This window comes from Apiospora hydei (genome assembly GCF_038363865.1).
Source record: "Apiospora hydei strain CBS 114990 chromosome Unknown utg000009l_segment0_segment0, whole genome shotgun sequence".
In the NCBI taxonomy this organism is placed as follows: Eukaryota; Fungi; Ascomycota; class Sordariomycetes; order Amphisphaeriales; family Apiosporaceae; genus Apiospora; species Apiospora hydei.
This window is the reverse complement of record NW_027117368.1, coordinates 1,480,437-1,500,754: the sequence shown is the minus strand read 5'-3', so window position 1 is coordinate 1,500,754 and position 20,318 is coordinate 1,480,437. Positions and strand designations below refer to the sequence as shown.

Sequence of the window (20,318 nt, the reverse complement as noted above, 5' to 3'; positions counted from 1 at the left end):
CAGGCATCCACTTCTTGTTCATTTGAAGTTCCGTTTGCTTTCATCAATCGAGGGCTTCTTTGACCCAAGCTACCTCTCCGGTAAGGCTCACATTGTCGATGCAGGCCTCACATCTTTTGATGTTGTCCGCGACTGAACCCAAGTGACTCGACCTCACGATTTCGTTTTCTTGTCTTCCATTGCCATTTCTTCTCTGCCTAATCCAACGCGCTACTTGCTTCTCTGCCATTGCGTGCTCACTGGCCGACTTTGGCCGCTGTCACCAAGATGCCCTACCAAAACCACCCAGCTTACAGGATCACCTCATCTGGTGTCAACAGCCAGGTAAAATCCCATGGCATCGAATTGAGTACGGATGACTAGACTCGCTGACTCGACTTGCAGGGCAACCACTACTGCCACCGCGATTACGGAAGCTCCGTACCCAACCGCAACAACTACCATTACTCGAACCGGTATGCATTGAAGCCAACCTAGACTACCTCAAGCTGCTGACACTTTCATAGAGATGGCGGCTACTACTACCGGAACCCTGACGGCAGCACGTACTACGACAACGGTCGAGGCAGAAGCATCTACACAGCTCCCAACGGCCGTAGCTACGTCTCAGACGACAATGACCGACCTGGTACTGGTGACCAAGCGGGTCTTGATGATTCGTCGGAGTACCCATCCGCTTCGGTCTCTCGCAATGCTTCGCCTTATCGTCGTTCGTCACCCAGAGACGATCGTTCGGATGGCCAAGTCTCAACTCCCAACGACTCTCTAGGTCTATGGTACGAGGAAATTGCGTGCGTTTATAGGAATCCCACCTGGTACATCTGTCTGTTCTCTGACCAACCTCTAGGCTTCCCTCGATGGAGCGTGCCCCGTCTAATACCAATTACCCGCCGACGTCTCGGGATGAAGACAGGGTGAAGAAGGCTACCATCAGGCAGGTAACGTCGGCAATAGTTACGACGCGCCAGGCTATCGTGGTTTCGACAATGCCGTCGACTATGGATGCAATGATGTCCCGAACGACGAAGAAGGCGGTACAGCCTATGGACATGGCGATGGCTGTTATGATGGTGGCTACTGCGACGATGGTGGTTATGATGACGATGGCTACTACGATGATGGTGGCTATGATGATGATTATGTTTGCGACTACTAGTTTGCATACTGCCCTTTCTCGCTCAGGGCTATTATACCACATAGGGGTGATAGCACAGTGTTTACATCACACAACATGATCCAGCTTCTGCCAAATGATTTATCCACAGTTACCTATATCAAACCTGGCTTCCCAGTGTTCCGGTTACGCTAAGATTAATGCAGCTCGGAAACCACAACTACCATGTAGCCAACCACGACTCCAAACTCATCTGACGCTCATTGGTCTGCGATGCTACGGCAAACCCCTCCACATTTCCCTCGCTGTTGACCCGGCTCGTGGCCTGGAAGTCAATCAGGACTACACTGCCATCTGGGCGACGGAGAAGATTGCCGGGGTGTATATCACCGTGCAAGAATCCCTTCTCATGCAGCTTCTGCAGCACGTCCCGACAACCCTTTTTGTCTTCATCCGTCATCCGGTATCCCTCCTTCTTGAGCTCGTCGAAGCTGCGCACCCCTTCAATGTACTCCATGACGAATCCGATGACCCCCCGCTCCTTCTCGGTCACCAGGCCGAAGACGACTGGAGCTATACCGAGTCCCGTTTCTACGACGTCGCGATGCATCCGGATCTCTCGAGCCATCTCGGTTTCCAGACTGGCCTTGCTGGAGAAGAGTCCACCGTTGGGGGCTGGCCAGTTCGCGGGCAGCTCAGCGATCTTCATGACCATTTTGCCGTAGCTCTTGAGCTGCGGGTGCTTAACCGTGCAAACGCGGTCGCTGGGCTCCGCGGACTTGCCCGGCAGCGGCACCACGTCCTCGAAAGTGTCGTAGTCGAGCGAGACGGGATACCAGATCCCCTCGATGCCCTTGAGCTCGAGCTGCAGGGGGCGGATGGTCAGTTCAGCAAAACCCAGGTATACTTCGAGGCACTTGACGCCGGCAGGATAGTCGAGGTTCAAGATCTTGGGGTCATCACCGTCTGTTAGTCCAGGCTCGCTAGAGAGCACGTCTTTCGGGATGTTTACGTACCTGATGAGATCATCGACCCTCGCTCGAACTGTTGCTCCTCCTGCAAGCTGGGGAATGAGGGACAGAATGGCGTTGGATTTGCCGGAAGCCATGTTTGTGGATAGCGGTATGCGTTTAGGGGTTGGTATGGTAGTAGAGTAGCGGTGATGCTAGTCGAGTTGTCTGATATGCAACGGAAGCCATAGCAGCGACAGGTAATATATACCAGAGCCAAGTATACCGGATTTCTCTGCAACTGTTCAGTGACACGATGAGTGTTTTATCACAATAGCTTTCAAATACTTACAATGCTCAGGCTTCGAGCATCGCTTCCTTTGTTTAATCCGAGTATTGTGTTGATGCCACACTATTTGATTCGCAACCCCTTTGTTCTTGCGAAGGACTGTTTCCCCAACTGTCCAGGCGTTTCGGCTGGGCTGTTTGATGCCTGCTGGCCCCTAACGGGCTTTTATGAAAACCATTGCTAGGCTGAGAGCGACTTGGCAAACTCCGCTAGGATCGAGGTGACTTTCTCCTTCTGCTCCAGCATAACCCAATGCCCGGCATCTAGCAAATACTCCGTGTAGCCGTTGGTGGTCCACGGCTTCGTGACGGCCGTCATGTCCTCGGGGGTGGAAACCTGATCCTTGGCGGCCTGGATGGCGACGACGGGGACCTTGAGCACCCTGTCCTCGTCGCGGAGTCCGGTCTCGTCCTCGTCGAAGATGCCCCGCATGACCGCGCGGTAGTAGCTCAGGGACGCCTCGGCCGCGTTGGGCTGGCTGTAGAGATACAGCCACCGCGCCTTGTCTTCCTCCGCCAGCCACGCGGGAAGCGGTTGCGTCTTGTTGGCCTGAAGCCAGGCGCGGGCGGAGCCGACGTTGGCGAAGTTTTGACCCCACTGGGCTGCGTCGGTATGGTAGAGTAGATGGAAGAAAGATTCAAGCTGTCGTTCATTGTTAGTCTCTTTGTTACTGTTTCTTCCCCTCCCTTCCCTCCTCTCCGTTTCTCTTGGTCAAGGTAATTTCAACACGGAACACAGTGTAATATTACCAACCTTCTCGCTAATCAGGGGTCCCGCGTCGAAAGAGCTGAAGAAGTACCAATATCCGTACTGCGCGTATCCCAGCGTCCCGAGCGTCTTCCGATTGATCGCGTCCAAATCAAAGAAGACGCCCGGCGGGAAGTAGGCCGAGTTGAGGAAGACGAGGCCCGAGAACCTGTCGGGATACCAGACGGCCACCTTGGACAAGACGGCGACGCCCCAGTCGTGGCCGACGCCGATGACTTTCTTGCCGAGCGACTCGTGGTCCAGCAGCTCGGTCAGGTGCCCGCTGATGCGCTTCGAGCGGTATGCTTCGATGTGGGTGGGCTTGTCGCTGTTGCCCATGCCGAGCAGGTCCGGCGCCAGCACGCCGTAGCCCAGCTGCGCGAGGGCGGCCAGCTGGTGCCGCCAGCTGTGGCGGGACGAGGGGTAGCCATGGAGGAGCAGGAACGTCGGCAGGGTTTCGTTGGCGGCGGGGAAATAGTCGTAGACGTAATTCGTACCGTCCCCGGTCGCGAACCCTTTCGTCTCTCCTGCTGCTGCTGCTGCTGCTGCTACGGTCTGGGCGATATTGGACTGATGCATTTTCTGTATGTCGAAGATCACAGTCGCGTAACAGGTATCACTACATTTGGCAACACCCGTACTCGAAGAAGGGGGGTCGAATAGAGTTCTTGGCAGATACGTAGTATGACTAATCACAGATCAGACGTTTGCTGCAAGTCCAGCGATCCGAGCGAGCGAGTGTGGGCTCATGATCACGATAAACCAATGGGAAACCCCTACAGGTGATGATGGAGCGGCCCGATACCGACTCTGCCGCCCCCGCTAACCACTTGGCAAGAAGCGGACTTTCGGACCTGGACAGCTGTTGGCCATGTCCGTATGCCAACGGCTACGGCGGATGTGGATTCTCATCGCTCACAAGACCCGGTTATCTAGCGGACGATCTGCGAAGATGTGGGTGTGGGTGTTACAGGGGTCCAGGCTTGAATGCGGCATCGTGCGGCTTTTTGGAAGGGAATTCTCGGAGTCGTGATTCCCGACCAATACCTTTGAAGGAAGCTATACCTACTTCGACTAAGTCCCAGACATCCTCAAGATCAGGCAATTCTATGATTACCAGAGATTTAGAAACTCAAATCTATAAGAACCACCGTACCGAGTGAACTCGAAACCATAACAGTTGCGCCAACATCAGGCCCATTTCGTGAGGAATACCCCGAGCAGCGTCTTGATAGCAACCGATGCATAGAACCTCCCACCACTATAAACAATTTTCGATCAGAAGGTAAGAACAGTTACACAAGAGGGGGAGAGGGACTTACCATGTCATCTTCCCAACGCCCAGAACGGCAGCCCCGACATGTCAGTGAACTGCGCCGGCCCCGCGCCCTCGGGCATCTGGAAATCGCGCGTCGAGACCTCCGCGGAGTATCGGCTCAGGATTTCGGGCTCGACAAACCGAAAACCGTGGAACTCGTCCGGGGACGCATGGTTCTTGGGATCCCGACTCATGCCCGCAAGAGGTACATACTCGCATCAGACAAAGATCGGCCGGCTGTGACTGGTCACACTGCACTCATCCCGCCAAGGCCAAGGCCAAGCCTCAGCCCCCATCTCCTCCCTTTGTTGCGGTGCCTATTTTAGGCGCCTCTTGCCTCGGCCATCGACAACACCAGCGTCAGACCAAGTTCAAAAGTCGTTCGGAGGCAAAGCTGCCCATCTACTTAGCAACAACAGTAATACTTCTCGGCCCTTTTGCCTAGTGCATCTAGCTGCTCACCCCCTTACCACTCACAAAGGACAACATGTCAGAGCAATTCAGCCCCCGCCACATCCCCGCGCTCATCGCCGCGAGCACCATGACCTTTGGGGGCCTGTGGTCGTACTTTGACCCGCGGGCGGCCATGCTCGAGTTTGGCCTGCCGGACCGCATCGCCAGCACGCCGGGCGCCGCCGCCGTCATGCACATCAACAACGCCCGCACGACCGTCCTGGGCATGTGCCTGTTCGCCCTCTACTTCACCCGCCAGCGCGCGGCCTGCGACACCGTCCTCGCCATCCTGGGCGCCTACGCCGGCCTCGTCGACAGCTACGTCGTGTGGAAGGAGGGGAACCCGCGCAAGGCGGCCTTCCGCTTGGCCAGTTCTTGGCTGCTGGCCGCCGCGGGCTTCGCTGGTTGGACGGGCCGCCGCGCCTAGCGTTGCATTGCGTTTTTTGCAGGCGCCTTCCCTACTTGGGTGAGGCATCAGGGTTGGGAATGGCTTAATCATCGGTACCCCTGAGGGTGAGACTCAATACAGGAGATGACTTGATACGACGGTAGGTGGAAAAACCTTCACGAGAGGGGGGACAGCCACGAAAGGAAGACCCGAAAGACCAAGACGAAAGAAAGTCTCGATAAGCCACGATGTGATTGCCATATATATATATGTCTCTTCTATCTCTCATTTAGATAATCTGCAGATGTGTCACTTTGTCACGCGGAACACCAATGATATTCACGTTCACGGAGGTATAAGAAATCGAGACTGCATCCACGCATTTATGAGCAGCGGGTTGGGATAACCAGCCGCCAGTATCTGATTTCTATACAATTTGTCTGCTCAGTCTGTAGTTTCCTTACATCCACCATAGATTTCTCCGCCATGCTTTGCTTTGCTTTCGAGAAACATCCCCATCGCAATACGCCATCCCTCGCCGCTCGACAGATCAACAGGGACACAGTCATCGGTCTTCCCCCTACTCCATTCCCGACCTAAAACTCGCAGCAAGTCCCGTACTCCCCGCCGTTGTTCCGGCCCCTGTTCACATTCACGTGGAGCGCCACCTTCCAGCTGCCGCGGTTGTCGACTCCCACGCACCGGAACCGGTCCTGCTCCGTGGCGCGGTTGATGTGGTACTTGATGACGCTGCCGATGCACTGCTCCGAGGCGATGGTCGAGGCCGACGTGAGCGCCGTCGCCTGGACCACAATCGTGTAGTTCTTGGTCTGCCCGCGGCGGCGGCTCTCGCTCGTGCCGCGGCGCGCCGACGGCATCACCTCGTCGGCCGCCAGCGCGGCGCGCGTGCCCATGTAGTGCAGCACGCCCTCGTCCTCGTCGAAGTGGAAGTTGTTGTGCATCTGCACGTCCGCGGCGTCGCTGCCCGTGCCGTTCCGGGCCTCGCCGCGCGTGGCGAGGGGCGCGAGGAAGGGACTGCTGCCCTCCTCGCGGAAGACGGGCACCGAGAACTTGAACTGCCGACCCGGCCCCTGGGCGCGGCGGGCGCCCAGCTCGCCGGCCGGCTTGACCTGGCGCAGGCTGCGCGCGGTCTTGACGACGTGCGCGATGGCGTCGGCGAACTTGATCATGAGGTCGGGCGTGTACCAGATGGCCATGGCGCCGCCGGCCGTCCACCAGGCCGCGCGCGACGGCATGTTGGCGCAGAGGATCTGGGCGAAGCCCGTCTGGTTGGCGCACTGGTCCGCGTCCTGGCGGGCGGCGAGGCCCATGTTCTCGGGGGTCGCGGCCGGGCTCGAGCGGACGGTGACGGCCGAAGAAGCAGCCCGGGCCGCGTCCTCGGCTGCGATGGCCTCGAAGTCGTGGGTCTCGAGCTCCTCGATGGCCTCCCAGTTGGCGGCGGCGGAGTCGAGGCCGAGGTGCTCGTAGAACTTCTCGAGGCTCTCGAGCGTGCCCAGGTCGACGGCCGACTCGGAGCGCTTGTGCGGCGGGAGGTAGGCCATGGTGGGCAGAGCCGCCGTGGCCATGAGGCCGAAGGTGGCGAGCTTGAGGTTGTACATGGCGTAAGATAGAGGATGATAGGACAAGGTTGCCAAGTGTGCTGATGAGGGTGGGTGATGAGGATAGAGACTTGAGATTTCAACTCGGGCTGCAGTCTGTTCTTATAGACACGGGCTCTTGGGCTCCCAAGCAGCGTCTTCACTGCATCCTCCCATTGCCTCTGTCTTCCACGATTCTGCCTGCCTCCTGTGGGGTTGCAATACCTGTTCAAGTCTCGCTTGGAGGGCTATGTCCATGATCGGCCCATTCGATATCTCAGCCCTCAACAGCTCGACCCAGACAAACGCGACGCAGGCCATGCGAGTATCTATCCCCGGCGCCTTCCCGGAAGGACTTTTCGTTGCCAACAGGGGGGCAATCGCTAGCCTTACGGATAGCCAAAGCTCGAAATAGTATCTTTCCTGCCCTGCATGTGGGGGTTTGCTGGTGGTAAGATGGGCCATGGGCGTGGGGGGTCAACGAAAAGCCCCCTGGTGCGTGCATGCGGCTGAGGTTTCTCTGGGGCAAGTTCGTCTCTAGGCTTACTACTTCGGTGCAGATCTCATGGGTGGGCAAGTGGCCGGAGGCGGTGAATTGGGGTAATAAACGTGTCAACCAACTCCCTACGTCCTTTATTTCCGTTGCGGCAAGCAAAAGTACATTGAATAATGAAGCCATTCGCCAAACTAGTTACAAAACGGCTGAATCCTGTCGGTTCCACACCAAACCAAGCTTTTGCGGATCTCCTGCGGAACGGGTATGAAGCGGTCGTCCAAAGGCATGTGCATTTTCGACTACCTAGTGGGCTAAGCGAGCGGCCGCTCTGCGTCGAATCTCGGGAAGCTCATGACGTCGCCTGTGGTACGTCAGGTATAGAAACGCAAAAGCGTCGGTGGCCAGCACAATCATGTCGGGCAAGAACCACACGAACAGGGCGATCCCGATGGCCCATAGGAACTCGGGCGTCGGCAGGTGCATACAGGCCGCTCGGTATCCTACGCCATCGGGGTGCTCGCAGAACCGGGCCACTGGCGGGACCTTGGACCAGATGCCTATGTCGAGAAGAGGGCGGGCCATCATTGCCCGGCAAGTCGACCCGGATAGCTCTGAGCGTCTGAACGTTCGGCTTATTGTGGTTCTCAATGAAAAGGAAGTAGTTGAGTCTGAAAGAGGATTGAGGAGGCTTGGGTACCAGCTGAGGCTCTTGCAGTCGTGGAAGAGGAGCCGGCCAAGTCTTGTAATTTGCAGGCGGGGTCGTGACTGATCCAATCTGGTCGAGCGGAGAGGAAGAAGGAAATCGCAGAGGCAGTAAAGTATGCAGGGCCTCTACGGCGCAAAGAGCGGTGCAACTGCCCATAAATAGAGTACTTACAGCACTAAATCCACGGGGGAAACCTCTAGCTGGTAGGGGGCCCTGACGCACGACTGGGGCGCGGTTGGTGGATCGGCAGGCACTCCACCCTCTCCATTCGAAAAGTACCGACCTGCTTCGTCCATTTCGGTCCATCAAATAGTCTTTTCTGGGCGGGTAGGATTCATTCATTCGCTTCTTGGACGGCCGGGCCACCTGTCACGCGACCGATGGCCCAACAGAGAAAGCAAGACAGGCGATTGAGGGCCCCGCCATCAGGATAACCGGCACGAACGGCTGCATAGGGACAGTAAGCAGCAAGTGACCCCCACGCGACAAGGGGTCGATAGTAGCAAGTGACATTGGGACGGGAGCGTGCCGCGAAGAGAACGCCGTCCCTAGCTCCCGCGTAGGTTAGGTAGGGATATCCATATCCACCCTAGTGCCGACAAGCCTCACTAAAGCGGTACCACCTCAACAGCCGCGGTTAAGCGCCATTGAACCTCGCAGGGCCCTTGTACGTATACCAGAAAGCAATCATGAAAAACGCCGCGGGCATTTGTGTATTGGTGTGGAGATGTGCTGTAGAGTAGTGAAGAAGAAGGAAAAACAAATCACAAGAGCACACACTTGAAGAGATGTCGGATGTTTACGTTTGTTTCGGCTACCCTACCCTGCTACTCTCGTCCATGTGCCTCGAATTCGACCCCTCGTGCGCCCCCATCCTCCGCCCTCCTACACATGCTGCCATCATCAAAGGATCGTTCCATCCCGTTCAAAGTCCCTGCCCCTTCATCCCGCCACAAGTCTCGCAAGCACCACCGAATAAAAAAAACCCAAATCAGAGCCAGATCCCGCAGAAGTTGTGACGCTTGGGGTCAGTGTAGCCATAAGCGTACTTGCGGCCCTGGGACTCGTAGCTGCCGGCCCAGTACCGCCCGCACTTCTTGGTGATCCAGTAGTTGGCGTTGCGGCTCTCGCGCGCCCGACACCGCGGCGCCGACGCGTACTGGCAGTAGAAGGCGACCGTGTCGCCCGACTGCGACCAGACGGTGCCCTCGTACCCGTCGCCGCAGGCCGCCTGGAGGTCCGCGTTGGCGGCGTCAGTGTCCTGGCCGTCGAGGCGGAAGTTGTCGCAGCCCTCTGACCGCTCGGACAGGGAGATCCCGCCGGCAACAGCAGCAGCAGTGCTGTTGGCGTTGGTGTTGGTGGTGGTGTTCGCGCCACGGATCGCCAGTGCGGCGGCGCTGGGCGGGGTGAAGTGGATCCGGGGAGCGCCGTCGGCGTCGTAGGCCAGGCGGTACAAGCCGTCTTTCATCTCGGTCATGCCGGACGCCTTGTAGAAATCGACCGGGGCCGGCTCAGACCCCGGGGCGGGGGCCGCAGTGGCAGGGGCAGACAAGAAGGCCATAAGGCCGGTGACGGCGACTGGGGAGAACTTCATCGTGAATATGGGAAGAGGCAGTGATGAAGGTGTTCAACGGTGTCGTTATAGTGAAACGTTAAATGTGAAAGCGAGACTATCGAATGCGTTGAGATGAATAACAGAAACGAAAGTCTCGAGAGCAGAAACCCTTGGCTTTATATATATATATACATATTCCTCATCATGGACACAACGGCTTCGGGTCCCGACCGTCTGTGCTCATTTGGTTTGTACATTGCCATTCCAGATGAGTTCATATCCAGCATGACCTTTGGCTTCACGATGTGCCCAGCGCGTGCTTGCCGACTATCCATTATCACATCCACCCGGCCGCCACTTTCGGGCAGCCAACCGACCAAAAGTCCCATCCCGAGCACGTGCAGGTTTCCACCTCATTGCCAAAGCATGGAAAAATGACAAAAGCTACCTGCAATTCCCCGAGGCGTTGGTCCGCGCATTGGCGAGAGAGTCCTATCGACAACGATGTTGAGAGGTGAGCGGACGAACGAAAAGAACCTGGGCCGACCAAAGGTGCAAAAGTTACGGACGAGCCTCTGGAGACAATGCTCCATGTCTGCTCCATCTATTAGTATATATATAGAATTATGGCCGCTCGAATCGGCTAGAGTCTAAACCTAATCGCGGCACAGCAATATGCCATATCGATAGCCTGACGGAGGGACAAAGCTTGACGGGATCTTTTCTGAACTGCTGCGGGGTGGCAGGGGTACGTTACCGGGGTCTGAGAGCAGGGGCTGGACGAAAAGTACCTCGTGGCATATAAGCTTGTTAGCCCAGGCTTGCAAGGGGTGAGTAAGTATATACAATCGACAACAAGACCGGGCAGTCTGTATCCACTCAGGCAAGCTTGCATTTCCAGTCAACCTCCGCTCTTCACTACACGAGCTTGTCATCCAGATTTTCTAAATGTCTTTGATCACATCATGTGGATCGGCTGCGAGACTACAAGTGGGCCACGCTTACAGTATACGCTGTGTTCTCACTGCTCTTCTCTAAAGTGAGGGTGGCTTTCTCCAACCCAAAGGCTCGCGCACCTTCGTTCTCCATTCCCATCTTGACGACAAGGACGTTGGCCAGGGCCTTTGAGCCTTTGTAGCTTGGGTTGGGATAGGGATACATTGGCATGTCATTGAGGCTACCGGCAGCGGCACTGATGAAGACGAAACGGGGCGACTATTGGGCAATGGCAGCAGCGTTACGAAGCAGCCGCAAGGTTGCCTGGTCTAGGAGTAAGACGGAGAAAGAGTTCACGCGCAGCACTTCTTCCAGTTCGTCGAGCGGCAGCTGCTCCGTGGCTCGCAGCCGCACGATTCCGGCGCTGGAGACCACGACATCGATGTGGTGAACGCCTCGTTTCTCTTGCAGCTCCATCACCGCGGCGAACGGGTCCGTCCGTGATGCCGAGTCGATATTCACCACGTGCATCTGCGTCCCCTCGCCACGCGGGACTGATAGCAGACCCTGCGCTCCCTCGACGTCGCGCACAGCCGCGATAAGCACGATGTTGCTTTGCGCCACATAGTGATTGAATAAACCGCGCCCGATACCTGTCTCATTGTATATTCAACCATGTCAGCGCTTGGTATCTTTGCCTCCATGGTTGAATCGGCGTGGCGTGTCAGGTAGGTCAACCTTGAGGGAAAGGAAGGAGAGGAGGGAAGTTGAGAATACATGGAAGGGACTTGTAGGGAAGGCAGTCTTATATATTATTTGGCTGACCGAAAAGGGGGGGCTAAACCCGGGAGGTACGACAGCGCTTTCTCGACTACAAATCTCACCCAACCCATGAGAAGGTCTCCCCTCACGGCCCGGTTCGCCCAGCAAAAGCAGGAGTGGGGGCTGTTCATATCGGACGTACGAAGACGGCCCCGTCAGGCTATCTTCAACGACGTAAAAGAACATCTGAGCGTATTTCCCTATGAAGTTATGACCCTACAGGAAGAACTTGGCAGACGAGGGCCCTCATGCTTCACGTGAGATGGGTGAGTATGTTTCGTCTGCAAGATTGGGACAACCGTGTTTTTATATAGTGTAGTATACAGGTATGCTACTGCGTGGGAATATTTTGAGACCTGATTCAGTAAATAGCATACGTAGATACGTCCCATTATGCCTCGTATTGATACATACCTCGCATTATTGGAACGGTGAGAGTATACACGCGCAATTTTCATACGCTACTCGATCCCTGTTTGTCGCACGCAAAAGTGGAACTCCACTAAAGCGTACGGCAATAGTGGTATATGACTCAATGCGACACTGTTACTAAAAATGGCGCATGGCAAGGTATCCCCCCATCCAAGATCTTGCAGTAGTCGGAAGATAAGGACGAACATGATTGCGTAGCATCCACGGATGCCAAGAATCTTTTTCCGCTGAAGGGTGCGCGTATATCCTGAACCACAACACTCAGTAGCACCGCCTGTGACTGACCAGGGGCTGCGTGGCTAGACGTGGGACACATGCCGGGATCCGCTTGCAGGTATACGATATGATCTGCAGGTACTTTTGCAACAGAATATAGTGTCTCGTTGAAGCTAGTCGAGGGTATGTGGCGTTTCTATACCTAGTCGAGAAAAGAAATCGGGTATTGATGTAACCTTACCCGGAGCCGTGTAATACTGGGCGCAAATTTGTAACCTTGAAAGGAGGCTCAACTTTAGTATACGACCTAACAATTGAAATTTCCCAGCTTATCCTTGCCTCCGTGATGTTTAAGTTGTGGTCCCCTCCCGGCACTTCCCGTCCACCCCTGGCTATCGCTATGACATACATGACGCATGGATACGATTTTCCCTGGGTCCGGGTATCGGGTATCCAACAAAGCGATCGGACATACCAGGGTATTCCGAGATCTAGCCGGTAGATATCTCTTCTTACCAAGATTTGACCTATCGGCTCGAGTCAGGCACGTGCAGAATGCATCGGAAGGCGTGGGTTCGTTCTATACTCTCACTGCCACTCTGACATGTTTATCCCACGTGGAGTTAGGCCATTCGGCGATGGTGATTCCTGGAGTCCGACGCCCGCGCCGATGTCTACAACATCCATCGTTGTGCATCGGAAGACCAGCTGGAACGAGACAGGAGCTCGTTCTATTCCACACTTGCCAGGAAACTCCATGAGCGAATAACGCTTCGAATCTGTTCTTTCCCCTCGCGGGCAGATGGGCCATGACCCGCAAGACGCTCACCACGGCTCTCCCGAAATTTCATCTGGGTTTTTGGGGATATATATAGAGAGATGGGGAGGATAGTGGCGATGGTGAAAACTAACAAGCAGTACCGTGTTGCCTGTCCCCCTCCCTCTTATTGCAAGAGCCTGTATTCGTTACTGCCTTTATTCACAGTCGCTCCCTTTCTTTGTGCTTCAAGTAAAACCACCTGCTAATATAATGTTGAAACTTGCATCCTTGGCAACGCTGCTTCTGGCAGCTGCTCATTCCGTTTCGGGCGCATGCAACAACCCTTCAGTTCGCAAAGCTTGGTAGGCCCATCGGACATCAACTACTTGCCCTCTCTCTGCCTGACTAGATTACTGACCATTAGAGAAGGAATGCTCTGACCGATGCCGAGAAGCATGATTTCCTCCAGGCCGAAGTTTGCTTGATGGAGACGCCGTCCAAGACGCGTTTTGCCGGTTCTGTCAGCCGCTGGGATGAGCTCCAGGCGCTTCACACTGCCCAAGTACAGTACATTCACGCAACTGTAAGCTACCCCCAAGTCGAACTACACAATGGGTTCAGGGGTGTCTAGGAAGCTAACGACAAGCATTGTGATAGGGATCGTTCTTACCGTGGCACCGTTATTTCATGACTGTTCACGAGAAGTTGCTCCGTTCAGAGTGTGGTTACAAAGGTGTCATACCGTGAGTCTTTCTTGCCTTCCCCAAGCCCCCTTGGGACAGATGCTGCTCTGCCAAGGAATGTATAGTGACTAACTCTCGCCGCAGCTACTGGGACGAGCAAGCCGACCAGGCCGCCGCACCCCTGTACGCCTCGTCTATATTCGACGCCGCGACGGGCTTCGGCAGCAACAAGACGGACGCCAACGGCTGCCTCGTCGACGGGCCCTTCGTCAACGTGACCAACACGCTGCTGTCCAACTTCACGCGCGGCCCGCCACAGTGCATGACGCGGGCCCTGGACCAGGCGCAGTTCAACCTCGTCGCGCAGGCCAAGGTGGACCTGTGCTACGCCGCGGCGACGTACGTCGACTTCAACGCGTGCATCGGCGGCGACCCGCACGTGGCCGGCCACTTCGCCGTCGGCGGCATCATGCTCGACGTCGCCCTCTCGCCCATGGACCCCCTCTTCTTCGCCCACCACACCAACCTGGACCGGCTGTGGTGGACGTGGCAGTCGAAAGACCTCGGCGCCCGCCTCGCGGACATGGGTGGCGTCAACGTCGCTATTTTCAGCGTCCTCACCCAGGCACAGCCCAAGTCGCTGCCGGCGGACGCTTTCGTGCCCTTCTTTGGCGACGACGGCGGCAGCGTCACGACGCTCAACCACAGGCTCTGGATGGCTGGCATCTTGCCCAATATCACGATTGCGGAGGTCATGGATATTCACAGTGAAGTTATTTGCGCTGAGTACCTGTGAGGCAGGGAGGCCGTGCAAATTTAGAAGGGAGATATACAATTAGAGAGTAAAAGCAGAGTAACAAGAAAGTGGCGGGCCCAGAACACATGCCCACATAAACAGATATAATACCATATATGTAGATCAAAGCTTCTGTATAATATCCCCTTGATGGCGACAGCGCTGCCCCCAGCACGCACCCGTCCTGGACAAATTAAGGAGTATTTAGTATCGTAGTATAATGATTACCACACTGAGCATGATGCTTATCCTATTAGATGTTATGCCTGATTAGACAAATAGACCTGTCGATTATTTGCGGGAAGTACCTATTACACCAAAGGCAGTGTTGTCGCCACCAAGGGGCTACTTGAAGCAAAATTGGTCAATATAGATGTGGGAGATTGCACACGTTTGTTCTCGCTTCGGGTGACAAATCATTGCCTAGGTTGTGGTGGGCACCCCTGATGGGAGTTTGCCCGACTATCCGCAGGGACTTTGCAGGATCCAGTCGGGTAAAACAAAATAAACTTCTCCGCAGGCTGTACGACACTCCTAGGCCCTGGCGGGTTTCGGGCAGCATGCCTTCTCTCTTTACCAGCAGGGCTGAGCCACAGGACTTGGCTTTGTGTTTAAGGAAAAGAAAACGGGGAGGCTTCTTCAACTATGTGAGTGAGAACCAGTCGTGTAGTCAGGGGGATCGTCCCTTAGTAATAGTAGTCGGAAATGGCCCGCGAAGAAAACGAACCCACCATCAGGGCTGGTATGCACGCACGATCCTCTCGCCCCTCCAACGAAAATTTCGTCGACCATGGGGGCCGTCATGTTGATCAGGGGCCTGACATAATCGTGAAGGGCTTGTCAGCGAACGCGGATGACGGCAAGTGGGCGGCGCCCTGCGGGTGAGAAAAGATTCCCCACCGACGCCTTGCGCTACTCAGGGGGAGGTCCTCTGTAGCCCAGAAGAGACTCAGGGACAGACCAACTTCTATCCTACAGGGAAGAGGCTCGCCTCTTCAATATGACCGAGGCCGAGGGACACAGATAGAGTGTCGAAAAGAGGTATTCATGAAAAGGCACAAACAAGGCTTGACTATCAATAGACTGTTACTGAAGAGATAACAGTGAGCATAGTGCCGAGCTATGCAAGATTCACATTGGGTTTTAGTAAATCAGGACTGGGGCTTTCGTATTGAACATATCATCAAATTCAGTTCAGACTTGGCGCGCCGAAGATCGGCACGATTGGGCTGCTCTCCATGTGATGTACACTTACTGTTCACCCAACCCAGGCTGGTGGTAGACTAACAGGTACTTCCAGGAAGCCCGGGGTCGTAATGGTTTCCTGTCGTCCCTCAGCAATGATCATCAGGGTCACTTTTTCAAGGAAGTGGGCACGTCAATAGTCACGATCTACAATAGCTTTCCCAAGCTGGGTACAGCGGGAAGCAAATAGAGGTTCTGGGAAGAAGATAGTGCTCCTGGATCCTACGTTTCCTGGCCTAGTCATATATCGGTTGTTCTCTAGTTAATCTTGAACGCTTTGCATATGGCTTCTAGGAGGGGCGCCATGTCTTTGCCTCGACATGGATGCCACGAGTCTGGGTCTGACCAAGTTTTAGTACGTATGGAGGAACGCTACTTATATAGCCCCTCTATGCCAAATTATGTGTGTGCGTGTATGTGACTGGTTGGGGGGCATATCATTACCCACCGCACTAGAAGTGTAACCTGCGGATTCGTATCGTCGAGCCATGGCCATCAAAGCATGCTCAGCCCAATAAGAGGGCTCTCGTGAGAGCCTGGACGTGAACGGTAGCCGCCCAGGACACAGCTACTAAAACAGATATAGTCAAGAGACTACTTTTATGGCCATCAAATGCGACATTACAAATGTTGTAGCCCAGTACATAGTTTCTAGATATCTCAGGTCTCCTACCACTAGGGCGTGAAATTTGACGAGCTTCGGTTTTCTATGCCGCGCGGTACTAGAGGAGATACCGAGAGCTGGTGCAAAAATACCACGTGGTTGCTAATCACGCGTTGTTGTCCGTCACTCGCCTAGCCCTAGCCTAGTAAACAGAAGACGGCGCTCGTTACGGCTGTCACGAGCTCAAGGGTTTGTTAGATCAAACGTATTTAAGCGTATTTCAAATGACATTCACACTAGTCCTTCCGTAGTGTGAGGCTAAGAGGGCTATGCGGTTCAGGATACAAGGTAGATGGCTGGAGCTGAGCTATCAATATTTCGAGTTAGCAGAAGTCAGAGTAGAGGGAGAATGGAGAGTCATTTATATCTATATATATATAAGTATTAATGTGGATGGATACGAATGATCAGCGGACGACAATGCCAAATTCTTGGAAGAGACAGCCCCGACGGTCGTCGTGTCGATCCTGACTCACTATCCTGGCCTTTCAGGTGGAGTCATCCCGATAGTTCGTTTAGACAGCCTTGGAGGCTCAATAGTATTAGCGTGGCGCCAGATCAGCCATATGCTACCCTGGATGGGTAAGTTCAACTCTGTTACCTCTACAAGAATGTGCTTGGTAGGGGGAGTTAAGCCATACCCGGTAACGTCGTACGTACCGCCAATTTCGGCTTTCGCGTACGGTACATATGCCATATCGTCAACCCTCTAGAAGGCCGCCAACGCTAGTGTTATCGATATGTAGCTGAGAGGGCCGCACTCCAGCTAGAGCTTACTGGGACGCAAAACACCAAACGCGGCATTATACGACCGAAGGCCGCGCTGAGGAAGGGGAACTCTGGCCACCTCAGGAACACTGCGTCTTATGGGACTCGAACGTCGCGGTCCGCAAGAAAAGCAGCGCAGGCCAGTGCGGAGCTGCATGATGCACGGGGGATCTGATCTGGGGGAAGAGCAGAGAAAGAGGAGAGCTGAATCGGAAGTTTCGGATCGATCTTGACCGGAGATGGAGGAGATTCGGAGGCAAGATTCCAGATGTCGAACCACGCGTTCGGATCCCGCAGGAATTCGTGTTGTGGGGCACGAAAACTGACAGCGACTGATGAAAAAGGGGAAGAGATAAACGGCGACTGGGCTCTCGAATGCCAGTTCGTCTAAGCGAGCTGCGTTTGCTGTCAAACCCTCCATCTGCCGATCAGCATAGAAAAAGTGGTCTGATGGTCGTATAACGAACCAATCAAGTCCGCGCGAGCAATTTCAAATCTAGGGTCTAAAGCTGAGATGGAAGAGAAGAAGAAAAAGGCTCGAAAATGCCTGGAGCAGGGGAAGGCAGGCTTGTTGCGGACTCCCGGCGCCGGCCCGGAGGCTAGGCCGTCTAGCTCCGTCAAAGCGCAGCGCTACCAGTGCCGCGTCCCCCCTTGAGCCCTGCCTGTTTAGGCAGGCGCCTGCTCCGTTGCAGGCCCTAGCCTTCAAATCAGTTGGGTCAGCTCGTTTCGCCTTTGATGAAGAAGAAGCCAACCGCGGGCGTTGGCCCTGCTAGTCCGCCCCGGCTGCCCTCGCAGGACCACTCCTCCAGCTGCTTGCGCGCAGGGGGAAGGCAAAGATCCAGAATCACCAGAATACCGGGGCACCCCTCGCGCAGCTAGCCCATGGGCACTGGAGCTAACGGAAGGCATGTCCCTACGCTCTGTCTTGGTCTCCAGTTGCGCAGGCAAAAAGCTGGTTGCCAAGTCCTTCGGGGGCACCCCCGACAGTTTTGAACGAACGTATAGAAGAAACCTGGGTTTTCCCTTCCCTCCCCTTCCTCCTCCGATATAAGAGGTTACGTGCCCAGTCTGACTTACCATCTTCGATGTGATTTTCTCCGTTGCCGCTTCCCCCGCCCTGACAAAACATCGACAAGCCTGGTATCGACTGCTTCGCTCCAGCATCTCTCCGCCATCCCTACCTTGGTCGTCATGGTCGATACCCGAGGGCCGCAAATCGCGGCTAACGCGTGGGCGTTTTTAATCTTGTCCAGCATCGCAACCTTGCTACGGATCTACTGCCGTGGCTGGGTGATCAAGTCGTTTGGGCTCGATGACTGGCTCGCTGTAGCGGCGCAGGTATGTGTTACACGTTCAATGCCCTTCTTCTATCAAGGCCAAATACTCATGATGCATGTTTAACAGATCCTCTTCCTCGTGTTTTGCTCCTATGAGATCACCGGAGTCAAATACGGCACCGGCCACCACTTTGCCGACATCCCCACAGAGAGCTTCAGCAAGGCAATGCAGGTATGTATTTCCACTACTTTGCCCAACAGAAGAACCTATTTGTACCCAATGGAACTTACAGTACTGACCTGCCGTGATCTTACAGATGTGGTGGACATGCGAGCCGCTGTACGTGCTCACCAACATGGCCATCAAGGCCAGCATCGCCATCTTCTTGAGCCGCATCTGCGTCGAGAGGATCCACAAGATCATCATCTGGTCCATCCTGGCCTTGACCGAGATCTACAGCCTGTTCTTCTTCCTGCTCTTCGTCCTCCAGTGCCGGCCCACCGCGCTGTTCTGGCTGCGCTACAACTCCAACCCGCCGGAAGGCATGTTGCCTGGACGCGGCCGTCGTGGCCAAGAGCTTCTACGCCTACTCGGCCATCAGCTGCTTGACCGACTGGACGTACAGTCTGCTTCCCATCACATTGGTCTGGAACCTGCAGATGAACATCAAGATGAAGATCTCCGTTTGCATCTTGCTGGCGGCCGGTGTCATGTAAGTTCTCCCGTTCATGGCTCACCCCCTTTTTTTGTCCTTGCCAATGGGGATACTAACCTCTGTTCTTTTTCTGCTGTTTAGTGCTTCTAGTGCAACCATTGTTCGTTTCCCGTACCTACACTCCCTGACGGATGTCGGCGACTTCCTCTACTCCACCTCGGACGTGGCCATCTGGTCGACCGTCGAGACCGGCATCGCCATCACCACGGCAGGCTTCGCGACGCTGCGGCCCCTGTTCCGGACCGTCTTCGGACTGGGCTCCTCGGCGCCCGGGGCCGGCACCTCGGCGCGGCAGCAGGGCTACCTCAAGACGAACAGCCAGAGCCGCATGACCGCGCACGGCACCCACACCAAGAAGGGGAGCCGGTCCGCCGGCGGGCTCGGGACGCGCAACGGCGGCGAGGACGCGGACGCGGGCGCCTTCGACCTGTACGAGCGGCCGGCGCAGAGCAGCAAGCTGGGCGTCACGACGGTCGTCAACTACGGCAAGGAGGACCCGGAGAAGGGCCTCTTCGACAAGAAGTCGGTCGCGTCGAGCTCCATCCACGAACGCGACGACTGGGAGGGCAGCAGCCAGGCCGACCTCGCGCGGCAGCGCCTGCAGCAGCCGGAGCGGTCGGCGTGGAACATCACGGTCAAGAAGTCCATCGTCCAGACGAGGAATGAAGACAACTCCTAGCATATGGGAGAGATTCGACAAAAAAGCAAAAGGCCGGCCCGATCCGGACGGAGCCTGGTTCTATGATAATAACCCTGTAACAACACTAAACCTAATGAAAGAAACATTTTAATCAAGCACCGAAACATGGTTGAACTTTGCAAATGTGAGACCTCGCCCTTTGGGTGCCAAGCAACGCAGGATAACGTTAATGAGTGTCTCGCCCGCAGAAATCCTGCAAACGGTAAGTCCTCATACGACGAACTGCCTCCCTCTCTGGAAAAGAACTCGGCATGTTTCTTACTTACCTGGGTTAACCTTACCCGGCCAGTCTGCAAGAAGTTCCATTCTTACCGGCCGACAGTCGATTCGCCCCAACGCGCCGCGGTGTCTCGTAACGAGAGGACGAAAAATGCCGCCTTGGCAAGTTCTCGGCCTGCGTCATTTTGGGTGAAACGGCCTCTGCTGCCGCATAGCCGTGCTGACCTCCTCCCCAATTGATTCATCGACGTTTTGGGGGAAAGACAATCAACCCCATCCCTTCCTTTCGCTTCCCCTTGCCGTGTCCCGGGAATTTATGGGGATGCCCCCAAACTCAATCAATGGATCAGCCGACCGCGCACAGAGCCACGAAAAAGTTGGCCCCCTGAGTCGCTCCGACCACATCATCA

The 20,318-nt window shown here is 55.4% G+C and overlaps 11 protein-coding genes across 11 annotated transcripts; 4 read left to right on the top strand and 7 right to left on the bottom strand.

The window, feature by feature from the left end:
- Positions 1-267: 267 nt before the first annotated feature.
- On the top strand, positions 268-1,156 carry PG997_012244 (uncharacterized protein; the record flags this gene model as incomplete). Its single annotated transcript, XM_066816558.1, has 4 exons — positions 268-324; positions 385-455; positions 507-776; positions 955-1,156. 4 exons carry the CDS (start codon positions 268-270, stop codon positions 1,154-1,156), a joined length of 600 nt encoding a protein of 199 aa, XP_066662250.1.
- Positions 1,157-1,334: 178 nt separating this feature from the next.
- On the bottom strand, positions 1,335-2,222 carry PG997_012243 (uncharacterized protein; the record flags this gene model as incomplete). The annotated part of the gene is made up of 1 exon (XM_066816557.1): positions 1,335-2,222. The coding sequence occupies one exon, from the start codon at positions 2,220-2,222 to the stop codon at positions 1,335-1,337; it is 888 nt and encodes a 295-aa protein (XP_066662249.1).
- A 371-nt stretch (positions 2,223-2,593) lies between these two features.
- PG997_012242 (uncharacterized protein) lies at positions 2,594-3,739 on the bottom strand (the record flags this gene model as incomplete). The annotated part of the gene is made up of 2 exons (XM_066816556.1): positions 2,594-3,055; positions 3,167-3,739. The coding sequence occupies 2 exons, from the start codon at positions 3,737-3,739 to the stop codon at positions 2,594-2,596; spliced, it is 1,035 nt and encodes a 344-aa protein (XP_066662248.1).
- A 747-nt stretch (positions 3,740-4,486) lies between these two features.
- PG997_012241 (uncharacterized protein) lies at positions 4,487-4,672 on the bottom strand (the record flags this gene model as incomplete). The annotated part of the gene is made up of 1 exon (XM_066816555.1): positions 4,487-4,672. The coding sequence occupies one exon, from the start codon at positions 4,670-4,672 to the stop codon at positions 4,487-4,489; it is 186 nt and encodes a 61-aa protein (XP_066662247.1).
- Positions 4,673-4,965: 293 nt separating this feature from the next.
- On the top strand, positions 4,966-5,358 carry PG997_012240 (uncharacterized protein; the record flags this gene model as incomplete). The annotated part of the gene is made up of 1 exon (XM_066816554.1): positions 4,966-5,358. One exon carries the CDS (start codon positions 4,966-4,968, stop codon positions 5,356-5,358), a length of 393 nt encoding a protein of 130 aa, XP_066662246.1.
- A 557-nt stretch (positions 5,359-5,915) lies between these two features.
- PG997_012239 (uncharacterized protein) lies at positions 5,916-6,938 on the bottom strand (the record flags this gene model as incomplete). The annotated part of the gene is made up of 1 exon (XM_066816553.1): positions 5,916-6,938. One exon carries the CDS (start codon positions 6,936-6,938, stop codon positions 5,916-5,918), a length of 1,023 nt encoding a protein of 340 aa, XP_066662245.1.
- A 778-nt stretch (positions 6,939-7,716) lies between these two features.
- Positions 7,717-7,995, bottom strand: PG997_012238 (uncharacterized protein; the record flags this gene model as incomplete). Its single annotated transcript, XM_066816552.1, has 1 exon — positions 7,717-7,995. One exon carries the CDS (start codon positions 7,993-7,995, stop codon positions 7,717-7,719), a length of 279 nt encoding a protein of 92 aa, XP_066662244.1.
- Positions 7,996-9,110: 1,115 nt separating this feature from the next.
- On the bottom strand, positions 9,111-9,713 carry PG997_012237 (uncharacterized protein; the record flags this gene model as incomplete). Its single annotated transcript, XM_066816551.1, has 1 exon — positions 9,111-9,713. One exon carries the CDS (start codon positions 9,711-9,713, stop codon positions 9,111-9,113), a length of 603 nt encoding a protein of 200 aa, XP_066662243.1.
- Positions 9,714-10,658: 945 nt separating this feature from the next.
- On the bottom strand, positions 10,659-11,853 carry PG997_012236 (uncharacterized protein; the record flags this gene model as incomplete). The annotated part of the gene is made up of 3 exons (XM_066816550.1): positions 10,659-10,889; positions 10,968-11,263; positions 11,847-11,853. 3 exons carry the CDS (start codon positions 11,851-11,853, stop codon positions 10,659-10,661), a joined length of 534 nt encoding a protein of 177 aa, XP_066662242.1.
- A 1,257-nt stretch (positions 11,854-13,110) lies between these two features.
- Positions 13,111-14,319, top strand: PG997_012235 (Tyrosinase ustQ; the record flags this gene model as incomplete). The annotated part of the gene is made up of 4 exons (XM_066816549.1): positions 13,111-13,202; positions 13,270-13,423; positions 13,498-13,583; positions 13,668-14,319. 4 exons carry the CDS (start codon positions 13,111-13,113, stop codon positions 14,317-14,319), a joined length of 984 nt encoding a protein of 327 aa, XP_066662241.1.
- Positions 14,320-18,187: 3,868 nt separating this feature from the next.
- PG997_012234 (uncharacterized protein) lies at positions 18,188-19,668 on the top strand (the record flags this gene model as incomplete). Its single annotated transcript, XM_066816548.1, has 5 exons — positions 18,188-18,334; positions 18,401-18,505; positions 18,591-18,893; positions 18,934-18,986; positions 19,080-19,668. 5 exons carry the CDS (start codon positions 18,188-18,190, stop codon positions 19,666-19,668), a joined length of 1,197 nt encoding a protein of 398 aa, XP_066662240.1.
- Positions 19,669-20,318: the final 650 nt, after the last annotated feature.